The sequence below is a fragment of the Glossina fuscipes genome, unplaced genomic scaffold (genome assembly GCF_014805625.2).
Source record: "Glossina fuscipes isolate IAEA_lab_2018 unplaced genomic scaffold, Yale_Gfus_2 114, whole genome shotgun sequence".
NCBI classification, from domain to species: domain Eukaryota; kingdom Metazoa; phylum Arthropoda; class Insecta; order Diptera; family Glossinidae; genus Glossina; species Glossina fuscipes.
Window position 1 is genome coordinate 2,953,837 of NW_023998457.1, and position 21,670 is coordinate 2,975,506.

Below are 21,670 nucleotides of genomic sequence, written 5' to 3' on the forward strand. Positions count from 1 at the left end.
TAATTGCTACGCAAACTGAATGGGAATAAATATTAATAATAATAAAAAGACATTATTATAACATATATATATATACATACATATATATATTTTTAAGATATTCTTTTCCTTATTTTACGAAAAAATTGTTTTTGCTTAGAAACGTTTCTCCATGAAAATATAATTCACGTAATTTTTTTTTTTTTTTTTCTTAGAAATAATTATGCAATTACATTAATAACTAAAAAAAAATCATGACAGAATATTCTAGAAAATATTGTTCTACAACAATATGTATTATTCGCATCAATAAATAGAAAAATAGAATAAGTATTTTCTTTAAGAACCAATATAATATAATAAATTTATGCTTGCTTAACTCTTATTATTATTGTACAAATTTTAATTTTTAAATTTTTTTTACAAAAGCGAAAATTTTGTCAAATGAAAAAAAAGCAAAAAAGAAAACAAAAATCTCGTTTAATAAACATTGCACTTAATATGTACTTAAAATTTAAACAACAAGTATTTTTAAGAATAATAGGACAGGAGAGAGTATATGTTCGGCTTAAACTGAATAGTTTCATATATTCATCATCACCTACGTACATAGCATAATGCATTACGTAAACGTAAACGATTTTCTATAAATAAGCATCCTTTTTATGTATTGTGTCGTAATCCTTACAAACCAAGTGAATACAGCCTACATCACTTCGGGTAAAAGCTATATAAACTTGTTGCGGGCATATGTAATATTGAAAAGCATTTGAGATAGACCGATTCTTTATTATATCGGTCAATTTAAAATCATTTTCTAAGCCTACCTGTCCGTCTGTCCATGTAAATTTGTGCCCAACCTTCGAACCACAGTTTTTGAGATATTACTTTCATGAAATTTGATGCACTGCAATGCTTTGATCTAACGACGAACTCTACTGACAACAATTCAGTTCGGTCCACTTTTTTAACCGCTCCCTATATAACAACCCATTTTGAGAAATCATTACATGGAAGGATTACAATTTTTGAAATTTTTCGACAAGACTCGTTAACTAACCGTATTCCGACGTATATACCATCCAGAAGGTTTTAAGATAGACTCACTCTTTATTATATTGATTTATTCGGAATCAATCTGTGCTTATCTGTCTCTCTCATTTCTGACCAAACATTTTTGTAATCAACTTGCAGATCGAACTTTTTCAGATATCGTTTCAATTAAATTTGGTACACTGATGTGCTTTAATCCAAGGATGAACGCTATTAAAAATGGTTCACAAGTGGTTGTTTTAAAAAGGTCGTTAAGTTGCAATTTTTAAAATTTCTGGAAAAAAATCGCTGATTAAGATTATTTCGATATTCTAAATTGGTATGAAAAATTTGATTCGGTTGAGACAATTTTTTGGACTTCCTTTCATATAACCATTTCTATAAAAATCAAATCTTTATATGGCAAAAAGATGTAATGAATATTGATTCATAATAGTAAATTGGCAAAGAATTTAACCTTAACGAATTCGGACAAGGTCAATTTTTTGGGTGCCACTTCATATAAAGATGCTCAGGAAATATAAACCCTTAGGATGCAATTGTTAATCTTTGTTATTGATGATGATGAGAATTGGTTCATGATAGTAATTTGACATAAAAATTAGGTGGACCAAATTTGAACCATATGGGTATACTTCTTGGTTCAGATTTCTCGTGGCTAGCAAACCTTTCAGAGAAGAGTTTAATTTTTAATATTTTATGATAAAAATTGAAGAAATTTTAGCAAATAAATGAATTTGGATCACATAGTTCTCTTTTTTATCCAACGTATATAAGAATTATTATAAAAAGCAAGGCCTCTCATGGAGAGAAATTATAATAACTACTTTTTCGTGATAGAAATTGAAAAATTATATAATTTTTGGAAAATATATTCGATTTTTTAAATTTGGATCATGTCGTGTGATGTGTGAGCATGCTTCAACTTGCGGGCTTCTATGCTTTTACATGAAATTAATATTTCATTTATTACCAAAACGAGTGAATAACTTTACTAGGCGAAATGATGTGGGATATCTCGTGGCCGGCCTCGCCCGACTTTGTTCTTTTTTCAAAAGATAATTGCAAGTTTTCCCCAAATCGTCTTTATCCTTTCTAAAGTATTTACACACTTCTCAGATTTGCGTGAAAAATTACTTGAAATTTTTTTAATCTAAACAGTCGACAGTACATATCTATTTCAAATTCAAAGAAACGTTTTGTCATTTGAGTTCGTTCTAGTGACGTAGTTGTAGGTGTTTCCCCTAGTTAATTAGAACTTTGTTTGCATTGAACTTTTAAATGATTCCAGTCCATCTCCATTAGATCGTAGACTATTAATGCAAAGTATATATATGTAAGGGTCGCGTCAATTTTTATCCTCAAATGTTAGGTGATTTTCGTAAATATTTGCTAGAAGTTTTAGATTATTGTCCGATATAAATATTATAAAGTATTAATTTTGCTTAATGCGATTCTTGTCATAGAAAGAAATTTCCTATTCTGCTATATGCTTTTGCGGTATGCACTTTTTATTAATTGTACACGGAAATGTTAATAAATCTATATATATTAAGAAAAAATAACAAAAAAAAATTTTCACTTTATTTTTTAAATGGAAATGCAAGGAAATACAAATTTGATGACATCAATGAAAGTATTTAAGGTGTATATAGGGTATAATATTTATATTCCTTCTTATTTTTATTATTCTCCCCGTTTATTGGAATGCGGTTTTTTGTAAATTGAAGAACCATTTACAATGCTGGACGTTTTGCCGGCAATGCAGCTTGTGCTTCTGAAGTGGACTCGTTCACTCTTTTACGCCTTAATAAATGTGAAATGTCCGTTGGTTTGGTTGATAATGTAATGGCCATTGAAGAATTGGTAGACGATGAAGGCAAGGGCGAGGTGGCATCTGCAGAACCAGCTTTTGACGTACCAGCACCAGTATCAACGCTGTGAAGTGGTTTTATATAACTTTCTAATGCCGCTCTTACTTCGGCGATATTCTATTAACGGTGAAGACAATAAAATTATAGGTTACAATCCGAAGAAATTCCGTGCAACGAACATGATTTCAATTTATCTAACTTTAATCTTCTTCAATTTCTGCAATATTTGTCCATGTTTCCCATTTAGTTTCCCCTCTACATTTTATATATTTTTTTTTTATCTTTTCCCTTGATTTCAGTTCTAATCTTAATTTCTGCGATTTCATACTCAATTAATTTACAAGCTTGCGTTCTCAAAGTGATAAAGAATAAGATGTCGAATATGAGTATGGTTATCGACACGCGTATTTATAACCTAAAAAAAGGAGGATACTTTCATTGATAAATTTATAAAATATTGTACATTTTTATCAAAGAAATGCCTGGTAATAACCAGGCAATGCGCCAACGCAATAATGCAATTCATTCACAAATAAGTAAAGGCAATATAGTGAGACACGGCGCACCAATTCCCCTTCCCAAAATTCGAAAATGGCAAAGAGCGTTCATTGACACGACTTCTTTGAGTTCCCCAAGTTCTAGTCTAGAAGTTTTCATTCGGTCTTTAATTTTTCTTTAGTAAAATTTCACTTTATAAGAAAAAATTCAGCTAAATAGGGCCAGGAGGAAGAACAGTATTGGCATGCGAACGGGCAAATTAGATCGATTGCAAAAGCAATTCAGATCGGAATAAATATACGTCTAACTTAAGTCTTTCTGTCCTCCTTCAGGCTACAATGAACAAAGAAAAATGAAAAAATTATGCTACTTTATTAAATCTATTGGGCTTGACATGTTCTTTTTTAAAATAGAGCACATAGGCTGTGTTACTAGTATTCAATGTTTTTTCCTTTTTAGTATAAAAATTTATTTCATTAGTCTAAACATTGTAATAATAATAATAACGGGCCAATAACTGTAATAGATGAAATAATGTAGGATTGTATGCCCGATTATAATGTTCTCACTTGTTTCTGTTTACAATTGTTATTGTTGTTGTTTTTGTTCATACTAATGCTGACGAGTAAAATTTGAAACGGCAAAGCTACAGGTATTCGATTAGAAACCATGTTGTGATGAAGGGAAATTTCTTGAAAAAATGTATTGGATCCGATAGGTATACAAACCATCTTGCCAAATAGTTGTATTGCTCCTGAAGCTCTGAATTATCACAAATATATGAAAACGGAGAGAATCCCTAAAAATTAATACCATCTAATATTTCAGCAATTGTTCGCCCACTCTTCGACGTACTTCTCACTCTACACTCTATCTCGTACTTAATACTATCAAAATAATGTGGTATGCTTTTTATGCAGGCAAAGGCGTAAATCGTGGAAGCGTCGAAGCGTGGAAGTGATGAAAATTTTGTTCTTCTTTCTCTCTTATTTTTGAATAGATAAACATTCTCGCTATAAGTTATTTGGCGCGTCAACGAGTGCGCTTGGTTAATGCTACACGTTGAATGTTTGGTTTATATCAATTTATATTTATTTCATTTACTTTTTTTAGGCTCTGTGTTGTAAAGCAAACAATGCAATTAATTTTACTAAACACTCACTAATGACATAAACCTAAAATAACATTTTAAAATATTATAAACAAACCCGATTAACAAATTAACTTTGAAAGGTCCACTAAAAATTGCGAATTCCGTTTTGCATTTTTGCACACACTATACTTCGACCGTTTACAATCGTGCGTGTATTTCATACAATACTTTCACTTGCACTAATTATTTAATTCATGATTGTCCTCTTACCTTTTTAACAAACATATATTTGCTAATTATATAATAAAATTGATAAAACTTTTTGCTGCTTTCATTCGTAAAATAAAATGTGTAACGAATTTCGCTTTAATTCTTGGATGTTCGTAAAAACCGCAACCGTCCATGAATTTCTTTACCAAAACAATTCTTCTTACTTCTTCGTCTTCTTGAATAATCAGCAAAAGAAGATTTGCCGCTTTATCTTGCGTATGATGAAAAGGAATGATGTAGAAAAGGATAGATTGCAGCAGCTATGCTATAAAATCAAAGTTGCCAATTACTCTCTTTTAAGCAAGGTAAAAGGTTTGTACATTTTAAAAAAGAAAGAGAACATTCTTAGATCAACACTTAAATGGTACTTGGTAATTCCGTTTATATAGAATAGAGGGTATAGTGCAAATAGAGAAAAATAAATATATAGATATCGTGAAATTTTGATTTAGATTATGATTAACAAAATCCCACGCACTTTTTGTGTATCTGTTACTAATAGCGGTAGTAGCGCTGTTAATTAGCACCTATTGTATCTGCTCTTCTCATTATATGTATGTTAATAGTTTCTTAATATGACGTCCACATTCTCTCAAGCGCTTACAAAGCAAAAAGCGTAGATAATTCTGGTTTTAAATGAATACGCGCTATAGTATATAGTTGTGTAACCGTTTCCCCCCTTTTTCACTTTTTGATTGTACCTGTTTGTATGAGCAACAAAAATTATAAAGAAAGTGTGCAAAAAAATTTAAGTTTTATTTTACATTCTTCATGAACTCTTTGATGACATATTTTTCTCGAATTTTCGTTGTTTGTACGCTCTCGATATCGCTTCGGTATTCAAGAAATGTATCTACATGTCGTGTGAAATATAGGTGCTTTTGTTTTGTTGTCTATCCTTTGTCTAATACTGAAGAAATTAAAAATGTTGGTAAGAAACAATAAACAAGACATTGCTTTTACTTATATTAATATACAAAATACGTGAGAAATGTAATAAAATCTATATTTATCAAAAAAAAAAAAAAAAAAAAAAAAATATTACAAAAAACATGTTCACTTCATTTTTTAGATGGAAATGCAAAGAAACACATGACGCTAATGAAATGTACTTAATGTGTATATATAGTCTAGTATTTATAGTATCTTTTCCTTCTTATTTTTATTATTCTCCCCGTTTATTGGAATGAGGTTGTTTTTAAATTGAACAACCATTTACAATGCTGGACGTTTTGCCGGCGAGGCAGCTTCTGCTTCTGAAGTGGGCTCTTCCGGTCTTTTACGCTTTATTAAATGTGAAATGTCCGTTGGTTTGGCTGATGATGTAATGGCCGTTGAAGAATTGGTAGAGGATGAAGGCAAGGGCGAGGTGGCATCTGCAGAACCAGCTTTTGACGTACCAGCACCACTATCAACGCTGTGAAGTGGTTTTATATAACTATCTAATGCCGCTCTTACTTCGGCGATATTCTATCAACGATGAAAATAATACAATAAATAGATTACAGTCCAAATAAATGGCGAGCAACAAAGACGACGGTTTCACAATTTACCTGAGCTTGCGCTTCCTCAATTTCTGCAATTTTTGCCCATATTTCCTGTTTAGTTTCCTCCATATCTTCAATATTATTTTTATCTTTTTCATTGATTTCAGTTTTAATCTTAATTTCAGCGATTTCATCCTCAATTAATTTACAGGCTTCCTTTAAGGCACCCGAACCTAAAATTGCAAATAAACGAAATAAATAATAAAATACTAAAGATAAAAGAGAATTTAATATTATTTAACTTTTCGTTACTGATATGAAAATCTTGGTGTGTGAAGGAAATTTGAAATATTTTTCAGTAAAAATAAAGCAGCACCAGGCCACCACCTCTACTACCTACCGTCTTTATTCAGCTGCTGCATTAGATAACTTAAACCAATTTTGTAATGAATTTCGGCCATGGCACGGCGATAATTATTCGGTAGCTGTTTGTAAATTGATAATGCTTTGTCTATAAAAAATATTTAAAAATTGTTTTTATTTTTTATTTTTATGATTAGTTAAACAATTAATTGCTTTTTTTAGAATTAAATTTGAGACATGCTTACGGTAGTCTTCACGTGCGGCGTCCAGGATATTATTCTCAAATTCAATGTTTGCTAATTCCGTTTGTACCTCGGCTAAATTGGCGAGGCCACGTTCCCCTTGACGTTCAAATATTTTTGCCGCTAACTCAAGTATTTCCCAGGCCAGTTGAAGATTAGAAGCCTACATATCAAATAAGATTATTGTAAAAAAATTTGTATCAATTCAAAATTAATGCTTATATACCGCTTCATCCTCTTCTATATCCTCGCCATTTTCAATAGTCTTTTCACCATTTGAAGTGCTAGGTTTTTCGCCATCGTTAATTGACGAACTTTCCGAAACTCCATTGGTTTTCACTACTTCTGTGGCCGTAACATCGTTCTTATCTTCGGAACCGTCATCTGTGCTGCTTACTTGCGATTCTTCAGTGGATTTATCTGCATTATCTTTAGTCTTTTCTACAGAAGATTTCTCACTCTGCGTTATTTCTTTCTTTTCAACGTCATCAGTAGAATCGATAGTTGCTTCTGGTTCGGTGCTTTCTTCAACGGCTGGCAATTTCCGATCATTGTTAACTATTTTAGTTTCATTATTATTTTTCGTATCTTTTACTGAGGTCTCGATATCTTCTTTGTTTTCCGTAACCTTTGTTGAGTTTTCAACTAACTGATCCTCATCACCACCACCATTATCATCATCACCGTCGTCATCATCATCGTCTTCATCGTCTTCATCAGGGACATCGATAACTTTATTTTCATCCAAAGCCAAAGCTATCAATGACTTTGCATAAAGCAAGTAAGGCATTCCCAGCTCGTCCGATAACTCGCCGTAAAGGTCTTCATAAAAACCGCATACTTGACTCAACTCATCGGCGGCTTCCGTATAGGATTTTACGAGAAAATTGCGCGAACCGTGACTATATAGTTCTTTAGCTTTTAGTATTTTATTCGCCCTTTCTTGTTCAATTAATGTTACATCTGAGTTAACCGACTTAACTGGAGATTTTTCTTCATTGACGGACATGTTAATGCTTTTCTTGAAAATATAATTTCTACTTTAATAAGAAAAAGATAATCCCTGGATAAAACAATACAAAAAATTCATATTTTAATATATGTATTCATTGATTACCTTTTAAAGAGAAAAAAATAGAAAAAGTTTTATGAAAAACCAGTCAACTTATGGCTGTGGATGCCTCCACATTTTCATTTACATAGTACGCGTTCCATACTTTCTTGTCTATTTTTCACCACGAGGCACTTGTGTTTTTTTTTTTTTTTTGTTTTTGAGGGTGGAATGTTCGTCTTGCGAAGCATCCTCAAAACCTAAAAGTACCCTTCCGTGACCCTACGATATTAATTTTTGAAAATCTGTCTATCCGTCCCTGTTTTTTTAAAGTAAAAACATTCTCACTGTTGCAAAACTTAGTTTTCTTTTTTCAAACACCGTTGTGAGTTATCGTAGTATTAAAAATGGATCAAATGAATCAAATAGATCAAAGAATACGTCTACGGTGCAGCAGAAACCAATAACAACTACCAATCGAAAATGTATAAAAACGAAATATGTGATTAAACAATGAAATTGTCTTATTTATTTAACAGGATTATTAAGGAATTTTTATCCCTTTAACAGATATTGTTAATGAATTTTTACCACTTAACAGAGACTGACGCTGATCAAGAACTTAAATCTGTTGGGCCTTCCTTCTGCGCAAATGAAACATGACAAATAAATATACCCCTCATCCTTCGGTAATGGGTATAGCAAATATTTACCAAACATAATGCCGTGTACGTTATGAAAGCTCTTATATAGCTCACTAATCCAAGGTTCTACATTGTGCCTGATATCTCCCTTCAAATGGATACAGTACCTATGCATTTCTTCTTGTTATTTTTTATGTTTTGCGAATTTTTTCCAAGCTTTTTATGTTTAACGGAAACGGATGTCAGTTTTTCAAACTCTGTTCTTTTACTTAGCTTTGTAAAGCAAATTATGAAAATTGATTATTATTTTATAGGAAAAGCATTCTTTTTCTCTTTCATTACAAAAACAAATCTATAATAAATTCCCAAGACTCGCGATGGTCAAATTCTTCTAAATTTCTTATGAATTCTTATGAAACTTTAGACTAAAACTTTGATTAGTAGTTAGTGTAAAGATCTAATTATTTATAGTTCTTGCCGTAAGAACTGAAATTCATGAATCAACGATAACGAAAATATTGGTAACTTTTGCCTTTAGATTGAGGGCATACAGGTATGCACATTCATAGACAGCACAAGCACACCTAAGGAGCTGATTTTATACGCGTTTGTATTAAATATCTAAGGCATATTTAAAACATTATGGACTCACATTTTCACTAATCTTACCCTGATTCAAAACCGGTTTTATTTCGTAACATATTTTAAGGTCATACCTTTGTTTTTACGCACAATTTTCTTGTTGCTATTCACCCTAAATTTGATGCAACAGAAATTAAAATGGCAAAGCTACAAAACATGAAGATAAAAACGGTACGAAACCCATAAAATTAATATCATATGATATCCCGGATAAGGAGAATTTTTCAATGAGCCTATCTCATATTTAATGCTATCTAAATAGTCTGGTATTCTTTTTAGGGAAATAATGGCTCTAAATCTGTAAACATGAGCTTTCGAAAAGATAAATCATTGATGCGCTGACGATTAATTTAGTTTTCTTACTCTTTTCTCTTCGAATAGATAAACATTCTCACTAGAACTTTTTTGGCGCGTCACCGAGCGTGCTTGGTTAATGTTATATGTTGAATGTTCAGTACAAATTCATTTCATTTAATCTTTTCAGACTCTGTGTTGTAAAACAAACAATGCGATTAATTTCATTTTTCATGACTCACTAATGATATAAATACAAGATTTCATTTTAAAATATTATAAATAAACCCGATTAACCAATTAACTTGAAAAAAAGTCCGCTAAAAAGTTCAATCAACTGCAAATTCCGCTTTGCATTTTGCACACAGTTTGCTTCGCGCGTGTATAATTGTAGGTGTATTTCATACAATATTTCATACAATACTTCCACACGCACTTATTATTTAATTCATGATTATCTTCTTACCTTTTTAAAAATATATATTTGATTACACAATAAAATTAATAAAACACTTTCCTAAACCTTCATTCGTGAAATAAAATGTGCAACGAAATGCGCTTTATATCCGAAAATTTGCATAAAAACCACAACTGTCGTGAAATTCTTTGTCAAAACAATGCTTTATCTTGCGTACGCTTGGAAGAAGAGTAATGTAGAAAAGGACAGATTATAGACGCTATGCTATAAAATCAAAGTTGCCTAGTCCCCTCTTTTACCCAATGTTGAAATTTTGGGCATTTTCAAAAGGACAAAGAAAGTCTTAAAATCAATACTTAAATGGGCTTTGGCAACTTTGTATATATAGAATAAAGGAGACAGTGCAGAGAGAAATAAAATATATAGATGTTCCAAAACTTTATTTAAAATTGAAGTATGGAAAATCCTAAGCACATTTTATGTATCTGTTACCAATAACAGTAGTTACTTAACAGCTATTTCTATGCTTCTTCTTTTGTTCTCATATTATTATAAAAGTATCTGAGATTCTCCTAATCTTAATATTGAACAAAATTTAGTTGTCTGTGATACAACAAACAGAATAAGCAATTTTAATTCTCTAATAAAACGTTTCCATAGCTCAACGGCTTTTTTATGCCTCTATATATTATAATAATATAACTCTTTTTATATTTAACAGTTAGAAATTGCTTGCCTTATTCATTATATGAGAGATACGATTAAATGTAAACAACATGTTTGTTCATCGAAAATATATTTCTATGGAAAACATTCCAAAAAAAGACAATTTCCTATAAAATTTTAATTCCCATAAATGTCAAATAAAAAAAATAAATTCCCAAAATTTGGTATGTAAATGGAGATAGAGAACAAACAAAAATGCAAGTTATATATTAAGTGATCGCATTAATTTTGGCCAACGACATGTACAAATAAAATTTATAAAGAACTGGAAAATACCAGTGTACATAACGACTACATTTGATGATTTTCATGTTTCTCTACTTCAAATAACAGTTTTTAATTTAATCCTATTGAGATATTCAGTGCATACAAATGCTAATCATGGAACGTTCAAAATTGCATTTTCGACATGCATTACTTTTGTTATTTGATTTGAAGAAATCTGCTGCCGAAGCCCATCAAACACTTTTAGAAACTTATGGTGACGCTGCTCCATCATATCGCAATTGTCGATTTTGGTTTCAACGGTTTAAAAGTGATGATTTCGATGTCAATGACAAAGAACGACCTGGAGGACCAAAAAAGTTCGAAGACGATCAATTGCAAAATTTATTGGACGAGAACCCAGCACAAAGTCTACAAGAACTTTCGAAAAGCTTACCAGTTGATGAATCAACTGTTTCTAGACGCTTACATGCGATGGGAAAAATCCAAAAGGAGGGAAAATGGCTGCCATACGAATTGACTGAAAATGCCATTTCGAGCCGTTTCAACATTGCGGTTTCATTGCTTGCCAGGCAAAAAAAGAAGAGCTTCCTGTGGCGTATTGTAGCTGGCGGCGAAAAGTGGATCTACTACGACAATCCCAAGCGCAAAATGTCATGCGTTAGCCCAGAAGAGCCGTCCACATCGACACCGAAGCTGAATATTCATGGCCATAGAGTTTTGCTATGCATATGGTGGGATCAGCAAGGTATAGTGTATTACGAACTACTGAAACCGAATGAAATTGTTACTGCAGATGTCTACAGACGTCAGTTGAACAAATTGGGCGCTGAATTGTTGCAGAAAAGAGGAGCAATAGCGGTCATCCTATTGCATGACAATTGTCGGTCACAGGTTGCAAGAGCTGTCAAGGATACACTATTGGAACTCGAATGGGAAGTTCTGCCGCACCCAGAGTGCTCACCAGATTTAGCGCCTTCTGATTACCACTTGTTTAAGTCGATGCAGCACGGCTTGACTGGTACACGGTTTCGAAATGCTGAAGAAGTGCGAAAGTGGATAGACGATTGGATCGCTGCCAAACCAGTATCGTTCTATCGAGACGGTATCGCCATGTTGCCAGAGAGATGGGAAAAAGTTGTAGAAAATGATGGAAGATATTTTGATTAGTATATATTGTACCAATTTTTTTCAATAAACGCCTTTTCAAATGAAAAAATGATCAAAGTTAATGCAGACATTTTATATATATATGGATCTGTAAGGCCTGTATATTTAGGCCGATGGAAGGATTTAGGAAGTATGTTCATTCATTGGCGAGAAATTCAAATTTGATTCAAATGCTTCTTTCCGATTACCTATTGCAGTAGGTCAAAACTCGATATCGCACATCTGCCATGTTAAGTTTAAAGTTTTTATTTGTAAGATTTTTCAGTTCAGTTAATGGTTCGCCTTGAATCAAATCTTCTGTATACAAATACCATAAACTTTCATATAATTCGAACGGAGATGAAGATGAAAGAAAGGCCACAACTAATGCATGCAACTATTATATGCATATATGTATGGTTGATAATCCCAATGGCACTTCAAGAAACCTGAATAAAGTCTACTTGACAGGTCCAATAGTAAAACAAAGCGTAAATTGCATTTTAGGGCATAAACCTATTTTTCATATTCAAAATACAATATTTATAATTATATTAATAGTATATAAATATTTTGGATGCGTGAATGATGATCGGGATTCGATCTGAAATCATAATTTGAAACAAACGGATGATTGAATTAAAAGGAACATTTTTTTTTAAATCAAATTTTAATATTAATAGATTAAAAAGTTATATATATATATTTTCCCGGAGTTAAATACGACGAGTTTTATACGACTATAGGCAAAGCATATTAAAAAAGTTTATTAATATCAATTAATTCTATTACCAAAAATCTTCTTATTAATTTGTTAATTTTCCAATTTTTGACATGAACTTCTAATCATGTATGATGAAGATCTAATGACTATTATAATGAAATTGTATATCAAACGGAATGCCAGAGGGCAAATGAGAGCAAATTACATAAAGAAAAAAATTTTATTTTAATATAACACATCTATCTAAATATCGAAACAAAATTTCGATGTAATTAATTCATGCGTCTGCATGCTGACAAAGTCTAGCTAGAAGACTAGTTAGCTGAAGTAAAGAATTTAGGCCGTCTATAATCTTCATATGGGTCACACCGATTTCTCGGATAAAATTTAATTTCATATTTTCATCAATTGTAAGACGTTTACACACACGAAATATATTCCCAATTATATCTTCTGCCGCGTAACCGAAATACCAAAGCTTTACCAATATTTTGTAAGCTTTGTGAATGTCATTCTGCGCGCAATATTGAAGCATATCCTGTATAAGCATGGGATGCGGTTCGTCGCACACTTTGAAGACATTAACACTGTTAATTTTGCCGAAGCCTTTCGATGTTGATTCTAAATTATTTAAAGCTTGCCTCATATCACCTTGCGCGGTGAAAACTATAGCCTCCAGTCCGTCTTCGTCATATTCCAATTCTTCACGTCGGCAAACTTCAATTATTTTTGCCAATACCTGAGCATCAGATAATTTTGTAAAGCGAAGCATGGCGCAACGAGATTGAATCGGTTCAATAATCTTTTCGCTCGTATTGCATGCTAACGCAAAACGTGTGGTATTGCTGTAGATTTCCATTGTGCGCCTAAGAGCCTGTTGTGCACCTTCGGTCATGCTATCAGCTTCATCCAATATAACAATTTTATGACGACCCTTGGGGAGAGTAACTTTTTGTTGAGCAAACATTTTAATTTTGTTTCGTACGACATCTATACCACGCTCATTGGAAGCATTAAGCTCAAGAACAGCCTCTTTAAAACTGTCACCCAGTAAAATACGCGCCAGGCATTGTATTGTTGTTGTTTTCCCTACACCGGGCGGCCCAGCTATAATTATATTAGGAGCATTGCCTTGTGTTGCGAATACTGATAATCTACAAACAGTCTCCTCATTTCCGACAATTTCATCAAATTTCGTTGGCCGATACTTTTCAATCCACGGCAAATTATGACGACGTACTTCTTCAGCCGCCGCTCTTTCTTCCCCATTTTCTGCCATTTTATCAAAAGTCTTGTTACTTTAACGGTTTGAAAAGAAATTCACAAAACAACACAAATGTTAGGGATTTTTACAAACCAAGATCTTCAAAATTTATAAGTACACGCTACCACTTGTTGCGATTTCTTTTTTTCTATATTTACTGTTACAGGAGCATCAAAATATGGCAACGCTTGTTTCAACGAACATGAGTGTTGTATACTTTGTAAAAAAAAAAAACCTGCGATGCTAGATTTGATAGTTTTGCGATTTCAAGCTGAAAAATTTTGCATAGGGCATAGGAAGTAGGTATCTTCAGATGTTACATATAAGTTTGAAACGATTTTTTGTATTTATTGTCTAAGTATTTTGTAAATAAATTTACAAAGTATGGATTTAAAGACTGCCAGATAACTTAGACCTTATGCTTATATGTATTAAAAACTGTATCGGACTCGAGATTTCAACACGCGATAATTGAGTTGTTAGTCGTGACGCTTTGCCTATCGGGCTCACTCACGTGGATAGAAAATATATATGCTCACTATTTTTTTGCGGAACTCGACCACTTTAGTCATTTTGATGTAAATGTGATATTGTATACTTATTTTTACGGAAACCCCTCAATTTGACAAATAAACTTTGTGAATCGTTAATATTTCAAAAATCAAGATAGGAAGCTGTAAGTCTCTTAATCGATTAAGAGTATGAGATTGAAAAAATGAGAACGATAGATTCACACAAACGCCCACAATTTAAAAAAAACTAAAGCAGTCTCGAAAAACATGGTTAATTTTTTCAAACATTTAAGTTACAGCCTTTCTAAATTAAAAAATGTATTTCTAATTTTATTGGGATTGGGTGGAGAAAATGCTAACGTTCGTTGGAAAAAATTGCCACTAATTTACAATTAAAATATTGACTCCAACTGGGGGCATATTACTAAACCGATTGGGCTCATTTTTGCATCAAACATGAAGGTGGTTCTGGCGAATATTTGGTTAACAGTTTTTCAAAAAGTAATCGCGAGATCGAAAATTATAGACAAAAGCTTGAAAGAATTGCTGGTCTTTTTTAAGATTAACTCAGCATTTTTTAAATTGTTGGCGTCTGTATGAACTTATCGCGCCCATTTTCTTTAGCTTATCGAAGAAACTGAAAATGTCCTGAAAAATCAAGAACGAAACACTTGTCTTTGATTCGTCCATAAGCAAAGTATGCGAAGAAATTGGGCGAAATACGAAAAAGTGCGCTTTTATCCACTGCTGAAAGGTACCTTATTTTGTTTTCTTGCATAATGTATGGAAACCCCAAAAGGAAGATCCAGAGGCGCAATAAAGTCTTGATTAACGTAAAATTCGGAATTGATTAAAGCAAGTCTGTCCGTCTATGTGTTGTTTGTTGGCACTCTCTTGGTTGCAAAAATGAGGATATCGTCTTCAAATTTGGTGGAAGCATCTGAAATTTTTGCGCGCAGATTTATTATTGAAAATATTCCAAATTATTTAGAGCAGAAGTCCGCAGTGGAGCGAAAACTGAATGCAACTTCGTTTTTCTAATCAAAATTTTATGGATTTTTGCTCCTTACTCAAAAATTATAAAAGATAGAAGGGTAAAACTCCCCGCATTCCTATTTATGCGTAAAAATGGACACAATCGGCCACGCCCACAGAAAGTTACAAGTAATTAAATTTGCATTTTTTAATTTTTTTGAGATTTTAAGAATGTTTTAATCTATTTTGCACATTCTTTAAATGAAGACAGACGTTATCTGCTTAAAAATGCGTTAATTCTAAAATAAATATGGAGAACACCACGACCTGGTGGATTAACTTTTTCTTAATAACACCAACGGTATGGGTATCAAATAAAAGAAAAGGTCAGGACTTAGTAGATTAATTTTTCATTACAATACGGGATATGGGCATGATATAAAGGGACTGGGAGAGTAGCATACAACAAGCCAAGTGTGTTAATTCTGAGTTCATTGTGGTGAACGTAATGACGGGGTAGGTTAATTTTCCTTAACAATACTTTATGGGTAAAGGATACATTTTATCCCATTCAATTTTTTATGACAACAAATAAAAGCATGGGGCGCCGAAGACTATGATGATGGTGGATATGCGAAATTCGGCCGCAGTCGACTATAACTTTCTTACTTGTTAACATTAATTTTAAAAAGAACAAGAATAAAAATGAAAAGGAAACGAAGTTCCATTCGACACCCTAATGAAATCTTCGACATGTGTTCTTATTCTTAATACTTTTCGCCATATTTCACAAGCGAGACAGCGTCTCCTCCTTCCGGTGCGGTTACAGTTTGAAGTAAAACCCGTTCAAAAGCAGGTACATGATGAGGGCGCCGATGAGTTGGCATCTGCAGAGGTTACTATGGTACTTACTTCAATGATGTCCTGCGCGACAGTATACAGTATATAATAATAAATAAATCGATTATAGTGAAAATACGAATTTACCTGAGCTTTAGCTTTTTCCACTATTATAATTTTCTCTTGTATATGTTTTTTGATTTCGTCCACGCGCTTTCGAATTCCTTGGTGGAGATAGTTTTTACTTTTAATTTGCTCAAGTAATTGAATCGATTTCTTCAAAGCTTCCAATCCTTCCTCATTCAATTGTTCCTTTATAAAATCTATACCATTTTTATGAAATCTTTTAGCCAACAAAAATTGGCTCTCCTTTGCCATCTTTTCCGATAATCGTAATGTATAGTCTGTCAAAGAAAAGAAAGAAAAAACTGATTTGGTTGGTTCTTTATAAATAAAAGCGCGACTTGCTTACTATATTCCCGACGTATAATCTCTCGGCGTTTTTCAATATCGTTGGGAGTTTCAAACTTTGCTAACAACCGTTTGACTTCATCTAAGTTTTTGAGGCCGCCCTTGCCTAGACCTTCAAATATTTCCTTTGCTAATCTCAACTTTTCTCGGCCCACTTTTAACTTGGTAGCCTGAATGAAATAAATTTTTTGTAAAAAAATTTTGTTACTTCAAAAGTAATATTCATATACATCTACATATATATTGTCTTTTATATGCTCGGCATTTTCGAAACTCTCTTCATTATTTGAAGCCAATTTCTCTCCATCCTTGATGGATCCTATTGACGAATCTTCCTTTATATTGACAGTCTCCTTTCTGTTATCGGAGCTACTTGACTCTTGAGAGTCTTCTTGAGTGGATTTACTCATGTCTTCAATTGTTTCTGCAAAATATTTTTCATTCTCCATTATTTCCTTATTTCCAATTTTATCACTGGAATCGGCAGTTGTTCCAGGTTCTTTATCAATTATTTTAGCTTCAGTATTACTCTCGACATTTTCTTTGCTTTCTGAATCGTCGTCGTCACTGTCCTCATTCCATTCATCCAATTCATTACCGTCATTCTCTTCATCGTTTTTATCGAAGTAATCGCTGCAATCGCCAATAATTTTAGTCGAACGCGAGGCGAAGTATTTCAACGACTTTGCGTATAGTATATAGAATTTTCCCAACTTTTTGGATGACTTCTCGTATACTTCTTCATAAAGATTACATGCTTCACTTAATTTATCGACCGCCTTCGCATCTTCCATGTTTATCCAGCAACGATAACCATCTTTATGCAGTCGCTTAGCTTTTTCTAATTTTAGCATTTTATTCTGGCGTTTCAAATCGTTTAACTCTTTCCATAATAATTCAATTATGGGTCTTTCTTCATTGGAAGACATTTTACAATTTGCAATGGACTTTACTTTAAAATATAATTTCTGAAAGGATAAAATAAGTTCCCATTCTACGATATGGACTCATTGAGTCCTCTCCGAAAAAAAAAAACAAAAAGCGAATATATTACAGTCGGTCCAGGCCGGTTATTAGGTAACCTACATTCTTATTTTTGCCATAGAATCCAGAGATTTTATCCTGTTTATATCCTACACCACTTGTGGTACGGGGTATATTAAGTTAGTGCGGACGTATGTAACACGCCGCTAGTCTTAAGATAGGACCACATTTTCTTATACTGATGTCTGCCTGTTCGTTCGTACAACTGACACCTGGCCATGTTTTTTTTATTCAAGCTCTGCAAATCGTACATTTTAACTTATTTCGATGAAATTTGCTACACTGTCGCTATTGAAAATAATTCGGATTTGTCCACTTTTTCCACGCCACGCCCATCATTTTCGCAAAAGAGATACAGCGTGCGCGCAATTGTTCATAATCAGAAAGATTAGAGGAGACGTATAATGCCCTTATAGGAAGGAGATAATGTTCGCCTTGAATAAAATTTTCCCATAGCTTGTGTAAATATTTTATTGTTATCTAGAAGGAAAGATCCATTCGTTCATTTTTCTGCCAGATCGTCTCTTTTCTAGAACTAAATTATTCTTTTCCTAAATAACTTAATACTTAGGTCCTAGAACGGAGCAGAACCTTACAGAAGTAAGACTACGAACCATATTTAAATATTCAGCCTGACGTATATTTGTCAATTTATGAGTAGTGAGCGGATTCTTGGTCTGGTTCAGCTAATTTTCTCTGTTGACACTGAGATTTTACCAAAAGAAAAGAACATAAAGTTCTAGACTGGTGTAAAGTATTTAATGGTCGGCCTGATTATAATGTTCTAACTTGCTTTTCTCATTCTTTAAGAGGCTTAAACTAAAGCGAGTTTTGAATTTTTTTTGCATTTATTTTCGCCTTTTTAACTCCAATAGCCCTAGACATACCAAACCGTGTTTATTAACGTAAGGGTGAATGAAAATAATAGCAACTGAATTGTTTGTGTGGCCCAAAAAAAATCAAGATCCATGACATATGAAAATTACCTCTAAATAAATATCGCATGCTCCAGTTTGTCTGCATCATTTTTTATCGCCTACAAAATCAATATCGCTAAGTTTATTTGCGATAGTTGTGATGCACGTTTAGGTATTTCATTAATTTAATGAAAAAATTAATTCGTTACTCACGGAACTTTACATTAGCTAGATCTTAATGTTCACATGTAATCGAAGCGTTCGTCTGAAGTTTGTTAAGCGCTCTTAACATATGATGATAGCAACTGATTATCGTAAGAGATTGTCACAACTTGGTGGATATCCTTCGGCTTGGTTGCGAAGTTCTTTTTCTGTAGATTGAGCACAAATTTACGTGGACGGACATCAGGCAGACAGATGGGTTTAAATCAGTTCAGATTATTATTCTGAATCGATCGGTAAAATCGAATCTATCTTAAGCCCTTCTGCTTGTAAGATACGTTCGCAGTAACTTAATTTACGACAAAAAAGCGAATTTTTAGTTTGCGAAAATGCTTTCCTCTCCTAATGAGATCTGTTGCTTCATTTAATTCTCGTTTTAGTAATCAGCATGTGGTAAGACCATGCACGCACGCTTCATTTCTCAACTTCTTAACTGTGTTCATTTCTGTGTTCAATTAAATATTATATCGTTCTGAGAGAGTTATCCTCACGGCCAGATAAACTCAGTTCGTGGATATAAGGCAATGCCCATTTAACTGAACATGGTTGTTCACTGTGGAAAGGAAATTATATTTAGACGGAGAAGAGTTATTGAATTCCAAAAACTGAAAAGTAATTCATATATAAAAACTAAATGCATTAGCCCTTGAAGTTCTTATCAAAAAAAAAAGAAGGACATCATCATCATCATAGAGAAAATGTGATTACCTACACAACAATCCTTAGAAATCAAAAGAAGAGACAGCGATACAAACATAAAAACGAAGAAATTGAATAATGGAAAACAAAGTAAAATATTTTGAGCAGGTAGGTAGATATACACATAAATGCGAAAGGTAGTTGTGATTGTATTTAAACGAAACCAAGCAAATCGTTCTTGACATACGAATATTAATGTATGAGATGCGCAAGTAAGTTTCCGGATTTTTCTTTGATGTTACGATTGGTTATTATTAACGAATACTACCTACCTAAGGCTTTTCCGTTACATCAGGTTTGTATAAAAGCCAATAAATTTCATTTTTAATACAATAGTAGTCACATGTTGGAGAAATTTTGCAAAAGCACGAAGAAGAAAACAGAAGGAGCTTCTGTGAATAAGTATAATCATTCCTCCACTGCTTTTTGCAACTATCTCATATTTAGCGGTTGCACAATAAGCCGATATGCTAGTAATGATTTTTTCATGGGAATATCAAGATTAAATGGACGAAGCCTGTAAATTTATAAACATGAATTTTTAAAGAAACAATTCACTTATGGCCTAGCGATAGGGTTGGTTTTCTTTGTCTTTTCTTTTGTTTATTTTTCAAACGTCAACAGTAACTAGCGAGGCGTAGATAAGTATACTGTAGAAGTTTTTTTGGCAGGTAACCGTTGCCTATTGATTGGTTGTACCTGATGAATGTTAGGTGGGTTCGCTTCATGTTTATATACTTCATTTTATGGCTTTGTGATGTAAGTCATTAAGGCCTAGAATGTTTTTAATGACTCAGTAATAATATAAATATAAGATTTTATTTCAAAATATTAAAAAACCCGAAAGTTGAAAAAGTCCGCTAAAAAATTGAACTCACTTGCAATTTTGCTTTGCATTTTCAACATAGCTTGCTTCCCGCATATATAATTATAGATATATTGCATGCGATACTCTAGCATGCATTTTTTATTCAGCTAATGATTATCCTATTTGCTTACCTTCTTCAACAGTATATATCTAATAATTACATATATAAATAAATTCACAAACACTTTCCTAAAAGTAAGATTTTGTATAAAAAGAAGAATCCACAAATTCCTTATCCAAACAATTTTCTTGCGTTATCTTAAGCGCTTTGAGAAAGAATGATACAAGTAAGAATAGATTATAGATGGTATGCTATAAAATCAGAGTTGCCAATGATTCCGTATTATGCTATGTAAATGATTTTATTGTTTTAGGCAAGAAAAAAAGAGAAACGAAAACCAATTTTTAAAGAGAATTTCGCTACTCTCTATACACAGAACTAAGAAGACAGTAAAAGATATAGAATAAACCGGTAATGGAACTGAAATCCACTGGTAGAAAAGTAAATAAAAAAACGCTACTGCGATTGTCGAACAAATAGGTTTCAAAATTATAAACGCAATGAGAAGCCGTGTTATCATGTCTTTTGATGAAATGAAAGAAAGTCGGTGCAAATATAAACAAAACATTCGATTTGAGAGGCGAAGAAAGGAAAAGAATATGTAAGTACTATATACAAAAAAATAAGAGATAAGAAAATTAACGTAAAAGCAAACTGAATCAACTGACTAGTAGAGTAAAGAAAGAAGAAAAGCCTAAAAGCAGGAGCATCGGGGTGGATTTCATCAGCACAAAGCAAAAGAAGTTAAGTTTCTTGATTTAAAATGAAAATAAATCGCCTTTGTTGTCTGCCTCCCATTTCTTACAAAATAATATGGAGGATAAACAAAGATTTTACAACCATCAATACCTAAATTACTACAAAATATATATAAATTAGATAAATAGTTTTCAAATATAAAGTAAATTGTCTTCATTTCGTCTTCTGTGTTTTTTCTATTTGTTGTATTTATGCTAATTTCTATAGTTTCGTAGAGGTGAAAGAGGTCCTTTCCATTTGTCGCCATTTCTTACTTTTTAATAAAATTTACTGTTACACAGACATCATTATATGGCAACGTTTGTT

At 32.7% G+C, this 21,670-nt stretch overlaps 4 protein-coding genes across 9 annotated transcripts; all 4 read right to left on the minus strand.

The window, feature by feature from the left end:
• Positions 1-2,091: 2,091 nt before the first annotated feature.
• LOC119640057 (protein NASP homolog) lies at positions 2,092-4,801 on the minus strand. The gene is made up of 2 exons (XM_038037832.1): positions 4,768-4,801; positions 2,092-3,023 (listed from the first exon to the last, which is right to left on the minus strand). The coding sequence occupies exons 1-2, from the start codon at positions 4,780-4,782 to the stop codon at positions 2,769-2,771; spliced, it is 270 nt and encodes an 89-aa protein (XP_037893760.1). The 5' UTR covers positions 4,783-4,801; the 3' UTR covers positions 2,092-2,768.
• A 986-nt stretch (positions 4,802-5,787) lies between these two features.
• LOC119639997 (protein NASP homolog) lies at positions 5,788-10,139 on the minus strand. Of its 6 annotated transcripts, none has more exons than XM_038037772.1 (6): positions 9,957-10,139; positions 7,086-7,880; positions 6,863-7,022; positions 6,655-6,765; positions 6,321-6,487; positions 5,788-6,237 (listed from the first exon to the last, which is right to left on the minus strand). In XM_038037772.1, the coding sequence occupies exons 2-6, from the start codon at positions 7,866-7,868 to the stop codon at positions 5,983-5,985; spliced, it is 1,476 nt and encodes a 491-aa protein (XP_037893700.1). In that variant the 5' UTR covers positions 7,869-7,880; positions 9,957-10,139; the 3' UTR covers positions 5,788-5,982. The 6 variants fall into 6 exon arrangements, with proteins under 6 accessions (XP_037893700.1, XP_037893698.1, XP_037893696.1 ...); XM_038037770.1 differs by having other exon boundaries at positions 7,086-7,896; positions 9,957-10,138; XM_038037768.1 differs by having other exon boundaries at positions 7,086-7,899; positions 9,957-10,138.
• Positions 10,140-12,671: 2,532 nt separating this feature from the next.
• LOC119639939 (replication factor C subunit 2) lies at positions 12,672-14,199 on the minus strand. The gene has a single exon (XM_038037681.1). It carries the CDS (start codon positions 14,009-14,011, stop codon positions 13,010-13,012), a length of 1,002 nt encoding a protein of 333 aa, XP_037893609.1. The 5' UTR covers positions 14,012-14,199; the 3' UTR covers positions 12,672-13,009.
• A 2,470-nt stretch (positions 14,200-16,669) lies between these two features.
• On the minus strand, positions 16,670-17,723 carry LOC119640030 (protein NASP homolog). The gene is made up of 4 exons (XM_038037804.1): positions 17,270-17,723; positions 17,031-17,218; positions 16,792-16,964; positions 16,670-16,727 (listed from the first exon to the last, which is right to left on the minus strand). The coding sequence occupies exons 1-4, from the start codon at positions 17,721-17,723 to the stop codon at positions 16,670-16,672; spliced, it is 873 nt and encodes a 290-aa protein (XP_037893732.1).
• Between the last annotated feature and the right edge of the window lie 3,947 nt (positions 17,724-21,670).